Below are 8,048 nucleotides of genomic sequence, written 5' to 3'. Positions count from 1 at the left end.
GCAAATTATTAAAATGATTTCTCTGAATACAACAAGTTCCTACAGCTTTAAGAATTACGTGCGAATATCATTCCTGAACTTCTTCAATCAAGCAAAAACAAAATATATACAGCGACCATCACCATTGAATTGAATTTATAAACCTAATTAATTTGATTTTGGAAAGAGTTTTTGGTTAAGCTACTGGTGTAAAGTTTGATAATGGACACCACATGTGTTATGTGTTGTCGCATTTAGTCAAAAAACCTTGCTTTTATAACTACCACGAGAAAAAATAATATTTACCTTTTTTATTCTCAAAACTTGTTTGATATTATACATGTACCTGTTATTTTTTACACAAAAATCGACAAATCCGCCTTGATATATTTATTTTTAACCGTATCCTTACTTGACACAAAATTTTTACTTAAAAATTTAAAGTTAAGTATTTTAAGATTCAGAGAAATATACTGCGATTATATAAAAAATCGTTAGGTTTTTATACTTACCTATGACTATTAAGCGTAAGGGTATGCGCAGAAGTGTGAAGACTTAGGGTACCTGAAGAAGCATTTGGATATCCCATTGCTCCGGAGTAAGCGTATTGTAATTTATTATTTTTTGTTCTAGAAGGAGGTACTGTAAAAAACGAAAGCAATTATTATAAAAATAAGAAAAATATCACATGAAATCTGATATTACAGTTATATGATCTTTTGTAGACAGATTGATTGTATGGAGATTTTTAACAAATCGTAATATATTTAGAATGTAAAGTTATTATTTAAAAACGGTTGCAGCCTAAATTTCTTTTTTAATATATTATTAAAACAGCCGAAGATTTCCGGATTTAAGCTATTCTACTGGCATAGGAATTAATTATTGATAGCTTCTTCTCTGGCATGATGAGGTTTCTCTAAAAAAAAGTCCCCTTCCTTCATGTATCAGGTCTATTGGATAAGCTGTTTTAAGTTTCAACGTCATGCTCTTATGTTAGCTGTTGAAGGGGACAATTGAAATGCATATATCTTTAGGTGGTGTTTTCTATTTGTTTTTCTGGATCATCTCTAGAATGTTACGTTTATAAATATCCTTGAAATGTGAATAAGATAGGTAATTTTATGTGCTCTTGTACATTTTTCGGGCGGAGCTGCCCTCCGATAATCGTGAGATCTTGAGATGGAAGGTCTTTTCATACTCAGTCATGGTTACTAAGAGCATAACAAAAAGATTTTCTAAGTACCTGTTGAGTAAAGTATCTGTCCAAATAAGAGATAACAACAGGCACTAAAGTCCATACGAAAGTCACAAACATAAATGTAAACAAAATAAAATTCATATAAAATTACTGTTCCAGAACTAAAAATACCTCATTTAATGCAGCAAGAATTATGGCTGAACGGTGTAACTTTTAACTGTTTTCAGAATGTACAGAAACACCCCAGTGTCAAAAGACAGTCTACAGCACACACCAAAAGAAATTATCAGTAATCCACTTAAATACGCAATCAATTAGAACAAGTATTGATGCCATTAATTTTATCTTAGAAGATCATGATGAATGCTTTGCTCTTTGTTTAACTGAGCACTCGAAAACAGAAGAACAACTGAGGGACTAAAATGTGAGGAATTTTAAACTGATCTCTTCATATTGTAGAAGCAGTTCTCAGGAGCATCGTGGCAGTGCGGTATACATCAAAGACACGTTTATTGCAAAAGCCCGAGAAGATATTTCTATTTTATTAAAAAGAACGGTGTTTGAGTGTTCCGCTGCAGAGGTGCGAATTGATAAGATTGTAATCCTATCCATCTACCAAACAGAAGACCCACAAGTTTTGATAAACAAATTAGACCAAGTACTTTGTGATTTAGTTGACAAGGACTATCATTTTTTCAAATTAATTTATTAATTAATATCATTAATTTACTAATGTTTGTATTTTGAGAATGATTTCCGAAGTGGAAATTGAAATGTCAATAAACTTATTTTAACCTTCAATTGTGGCTTATTCCCATTAAAATAGTATCTAATCATTGCATGTTTTTAACTCCCGTTTCAGAGAAAGAAATAAGTCACATAATAAATAACTTAAAAAACAGGCATAGCTCTCGTTATGACGAAATATCAACCAACTTAATTAAATATGTTTATGAGAGATTTCTCTTCCTCTTTCTTTTATAGTTAATGCTTCTTTCAGACAAGGTAAATTTCCTCAAAGTTTAAAACTGGCAATTGTCACGCCACTACATAAAAAAGGTGATGTTACTAAAATCTTCTTCCATCATTCTCAAAAATATTCGAAAAAGCGATATATTCCAGACTACAAAACTTTACTACAAACAATTTATTTAGTAGTTCGCAGCATAGTTTTCTTGCAGGGAGATCTGTTGAGACAGCTACCCTATGATTTTATATCAAAAATTTTAGAAAAAGTAGAGGCAAAGATGAAAACACTAGTGCTTTTTTGGACCTATCTATGGCTTTTGATAGCCTACATCATGTTATCTTATTAGAAAAATTACATCGTTATGGAATACAGGATCCGGCATTAAAATAGATAAAATCATTTCTCATAGATAGGTCAAAAAAAGTGTGCTTGGAGAAAAAGGGATGTAAGGTTTACTCTGAACCTATCAATTTAAAAGTAGACATACCACAGGGGAGCATCTTGGGGCCTTTTCTCTTTTTGGTCTACATAAACGACCTTCCAAATGCCGTGGTTAGTAGTTCCTGACACCTAGTAAATTTCGCTGTTGACTTAAATGTGCTTTCCTGGGAAAAAACCTTAGAAACACTTCTCACTGGCAGAGCAAACTTTAAGCAAGGCTGAACAGTGTTTCAGTGAAAATCGGTTGTTGCTTAATACTGATAAGACAGTTTTTATTTACTTTAGAACCAGCCAGTCACGAGAACAGAATTTTCTATCACAAAACACGGAACCTGTTAGATCAGTTAAATTTCTTGGTCTTCATATTGACCAGAACTTTTAATTGGAGGAAACAAATACAAAATACAACAAAAAAACTGAATAGAGTCTGTTACTCATTAGGAGTGTTGAAGAGCTATTTAGACTAGGGGATTTTACTATCAGTATATTATGCAAACTTTTATTCAGTTATGCGATATGGAGTAATCTTCTGGGGTGCTGCAGTAGATAGCTCAAATGTCTTTATAGTATAAAAAAAGACAGTCTGGGTGATCTTAGGACTAAAGATGGAAGAATCCTGTAGAGGCTGATTCAAATCATTTAATATACTCACTTTGTGTTCCTTTTTAAAAAATTTACTTGGTTTTATCACCTGCTTCCCAATCATGAATATAATACAAGAAGCCTTAATTTGAATTTCCTACTTCACAGATTGTCTATAGCAGAGAGAAGTCCTTTGTATGCATGTGTTAAATTTTACAATACCATCTGACATTCAACAGGAAACACACTATAGAGCTTTTAAAAGAAAGGTTTTTCAACAACTAGTTAACATTGAGCCCTATACTGTGGCGAAATGCCTGGCCTATCCTTCTCCCTGATCAGCATATTTAATTTGTAATGTTAATATATTTTAGTGATGTCAATATATATTTTTTTAATCTGCGATTAATAATGTGACGTTATTTGCTAAATTATGTTAACAAATTTATGCAAATAAAAATTTACTCTACTCTACTACTCATACTCTAAAATAAATACTCTTTCCTCATTTTATAATCGATGATGGGATAATGACATTTTTAATCAAGAATATATTTATATAGTGTTCTTAACTGAACCGAACTAAATAAAAACCGGCTTCCACTTATAAAAATCAGTGGGAACTTGTCCTCACTACTTCTAAGGAGGGAATGTAACTGTGTAGTCAATATCAACAGATCTCCATGTCTGTTCCACTTGAAAGCATAATACTCAATACCATTCTACATTTTATAATATTCACATTTTTACATTCACAGACTGTGTCTACAACTAGTACCCAGAACTAGCAGGAAATGTGCAGCTGCTTTAACTTGACCAATAATTTGTTTAGAAATATTTTTGTACACGTAATAAGCTACAATATGTAAACATTAATAGTCTCTATATAAATCATTTTTACATGTAAACATCACTAAGAAATTTATTTGCCCAACTGTTTGATCTGATAACACTAGTGTGATAGAAAGCATAGTTTAATTCCTTTAGATATGCAATATCCTAGGGTATCCAAATCTACTGAGCGGTTATGGATCTATCAGATTTAACTGGAAGGTACTAGAACAACCCAACAAGTATTTTTTATGATTTAGATTTTCATGTGAAAATCATGTTTTGGATCAACAGTAGCATTTTTCCTTTAACATACATATGAAAGTTTTCTTCTTACTCATTCCAGTCGATTTTCAACCACTCTGTTTATTGTTTATAAGTTGTTTCCATTTTGTTCTATATTCTTTTCTCATTAATCAAGTGGATATTTAGTTCCTTGTCTTAATTTCTCTGTTGCCTTTCACTCTTATAAGAAATTCCATTCGACTTGCTATATATCAGAATAGATATGCCCATTTATCTTATGAATATTTATCATTGTATCATTTCTTGTCTTGTTCGGCATATTTACTGAAACCAGACAATTTTGTGATCAATATCTGTATCTTTACTAGAAACTCGTATTTTACCTTAGGTAAATAAAATGACTCACTTGTTCTAGTGGCCGATCGTCAGGCACTATTCTTAAGCTCTATGTTCTTTAATGGCAGAACTTTCGTATTTTTTGTTCTTACACATTAGATATAGTTTGTAGGTAGCTCTCTGTAGCTCACTTTCTGAATTTTAGATTATCAGCTGATCGATGACAAAATGTATTGTTTTATTTGCTAGTATTAATAATTTTGAAGTATATTTAATAGATATAAAAATAATAGAAAAACAAAGAAATAGGGAGGCCGCTAAAAAAATGGAATTAAACATTTGCGTCAAACTGAAAACTGGATGTCTCCATGAAGGAAACTGGAATGACAGAAAACAATGGCATCTGGGATGCGAGAATAGACTTTGTTGTAAAAACTCGCCACATATGAAAATAATTATGAAAATTTTTATATAAGATTAAAAAGATCTGCCTATTACTTCAACAATATTACTGTTTTCATTTACTCTATTGTCATACTTGCCTGCATTGTATCCGTCATAATGCTTGATTTATTGAATATATTACTGTCTTTATATACTGGTAATTTTAAGTACAATATCTTATATTCACAAGACAATGAGTAAATTAAATAATATACTTTTCTTACCATCAAAGCAAAACTGACTCAACAATCCATTGGTATTCCCAAGTAAAGAAGAGTCAGAGTTGCCTCTGGTTGGTTTAAAATCTTCCCCACTCGAAGAGGATGTTGTATTCACACTATTTACTTTAGGACTAGCAGAGGTACTGGAATATTGAACTTTTGTTTGCTGACTTTTCGTCATTGTAGTACTTGTAGTAACATTACTGTCATTCAAACCTAGATCATTTACTTTAAAATTCGAACAACCAATAGTTCTAAAGTCACTATCACTACTAGAAGAATCACTTGACAAGAAATTGTCGTTTTCGTTACTATCACTACTAACACTAGGTATAAGCGTATTGAGAGTGGATGCAGCAGGTAAGAGCTGCCTTGTATCCAAGTCCAGCTGGTCGAGCGTGAAAGGATCTGAGACAAATGTAGAGGTATCCAGAAAGGTAGAACTAGGTGCATCCAATGTCTGTATCTCCATCGAGAAGGTGTTGGCACTGGGATCGAAGAATGTCTCCTCAGAATGAAGCATATCACAGGGAACTTCATAGTCAGGTGGTGGCGTTTTAGGTCGAAAATGTAACCTAAAAATAAATATTAACATGGTAATCTTCAATAAAATACAATATGAAAAATACAGAAAACATTTTTATATCATTTAATTTTTTTTCTAAATTCTTTCTTAAACATATATTGTAAGGGCTTGGTAGATGTTGCATTGGCTCAGATAGTTATAATATTTATAAATTTGGCTTTATTACATTATACGGAAAAGAACATGATTGTTCTTATCTGTTTTAATGCTTTTTGTAAATATTTAATTAATCTCCATTAATTTATTTCTACAAATATAGAACCTTCTAGAGCCTAACTCAGTCAGTCAAGGCATAACAACAGCAAATATGAATTTTTAAACTGATCCAACCTTACAGTGATTTTAACTCAAAATCTGTTACTTATGAAGTGAGTCTTACTAAACTCATAGTTGTTAACCTGCCCTTTTTATATCATATATACATGGATCTCTCTCACAGCACAAAAAAATGTTTAATAGAACTAAATGTGATTAATATTAACTAAAAATATTTAAGAAACCATGTTTTCAATATTGCCCTGATAAATGTATACGAATATTTTAATTCTTACCAATCCCTCCTAAGTGATCGAAGAAAATCAACCATATCATCATTCTCTTCTTTAGTATACACAGGTTCCAGTTGTGTAACACCCTCCTCTTGCACATCCTCCGGCTCCTTCTTAATTTCCACCTTAATACTATCACTAATCACACTACTATCACTTATCCGTGCACTGTTACTAACACTAACTTCACTTTTAATATCAGTTTCTTGAATAAGGACTGGCTCCTCCTCGACAACTCTACTAGTACCAGCCTCTCTATCCGGTTCCGTTATAGAGAAATCTAATGTCCTCCAGAAATCGTCATAATTTGTTGAAATTCGATCGAGAATTATTCTACCGCCTCTACCAACCCTCCTTCGAGCGAAGCCTATACACCGACGCGGATTCGAGAGGGATGTTAACGTAAATCGGAACCGTTTGTCTGCTAAACCATTCTCTTCTTTTGACGCCCACCGCCAGTTGCCTTCATGTGGAAGTGGCTAAAATTTAAAAATTAGAATTAAAATATAAAACTAACAATATTTGAAGACAAAGATACTAAATGATATTAACATTTTAGTTTATTTTTTAGTAAAATATAGAACTATAATATATAAATTTCTAAACCTTTTGGAAAAGATTTTTCAGGCAAATTACTTTTCCACTGAACATATAGTTTTATACATATTGTATAAAACATTTTTTTTTTAGAATAGGACCATTTAGAAATTGGGGAAATCTACAATCCATGTAAAAAAACTCATAGTTTGATACATCAAGTACAGAAGCTACTTAATCATAAAATTAGAATACAAGTTGGCTTAGCATTTGGAGAATAAGATCTATGTTGATGATATTAAAAAAAAATCATTTTTTAAAACAGTTTTTATATGAGTACTAGAAATCATCCCCAAATTTTTCATTCCAACATAAAACCAATTCCTACAACCCTGTGTGGATTTTAGCATCCTTAAGAATTTCTCTCCAGTCGTCCCTACTCATCACCTTCCTTCGCCAAGCATGTATTCCCATATTTCTCATGTTTTCATCAATGCGATGTTATCAAGGAACTTTGTTCTGGGTCTTCCTCTTCTTCTCTGGCAAATGGGTCCATCAAGGAGGGTTTTTCTAACTGGGTCAGTTTGTTCCATCCGCATTACATGCCTTAAACACCCCAGATATCCTAATGTATTTGATGATATCTGGTTCCTGGTATAATCCTATAAAGTTCGAAGTTGTCATAAAACACATAAAAAATCTTTTATGGACAAAATTACATATTTTAGCCTCAAATTACCGGAATTCCTCGACAGATGACCCGATCGGAAGAAATATTTTTGTATAGAAGAGACTAGCTTCCATCATCGTTCCATTGCCGCTGAAATAGATCATTTTAAAATCTGCGCGATAACATAATTGTCATTTGCGTCACCACAAGAACTCGATAGTGGGTGCATCATCCGGAAAAAGTCTGTAACATTTAGTTGTTGCAAAAAAGTTTATTACTTATGTAAAAATCACCACAAAAGAATACTATTTAGGTCCATGCAAATAAACTAATATTTATAAAGAATTTGGACTTTATGAAACTGCTGTGTAAAATTAGGCTGGTTAAACTGGAAACTTCCGAAAGAGAAATCTACTAAAAATTATGCAAAATTGCCATGGACGATTTGCAGTCTGA

General features: G+C 32.2%; 1 protein-coding gene across 2 annotated transcripts in view; it reads right to left on the bottom strand.

The window, feature by feature from the left end:
* The window catches only part of E(Pc) (Enhancer of Polycomb), a 38,427-nt gene that overhangs the window by 5,598 nt on the left and 24,781 nt on the right, over window positions 1-8,048 (bottom strand). The window contains exons 8-10 of one of the 2 annotated variants that reach the window (XM_072522526.1): window positions 6,389-6,864; window positions 5,255-5,826; window positions 492-621 (exon numbers count right to left, since the gene is read on the bottom strand). In XM_072522526.1, coding sequence (XP_072378627.1) covers window positions 492-621; window positions 5,255-5,826; window positions 6,389-6,864 — 1,178 coding nt within the window. Of the gene's footprint in view, window positions 1-491; window positions 622-5,128; window positions 5,827-6,388; window positions 6,865-8,048 lie in introns of those variants that run through there. The other variant, XR_011950042.1, reaches the window with a different exon arrangement.

Source organism: Diabrotica undecimpunctata, chromosome 2, assembly GCF_040954645.1.
Source record: "Diabrotica undecimpunctata isolate CICGRU chromosome 2, icDiaUnde3, whole genome shotgun sequence".
In the NCBI taxonomy this organism is placed as follows: Eukaryota; Metazoa; Arthropoda; class Insecta; order Coleoptera; family Chrysomelidae; genus Diabrotica; species Diabrotica undecimpunctata.
Note: the sequence above shows the minus strand (reverse complement) of the source record. Positions and strands in the feature narration are given on the sequence as shown.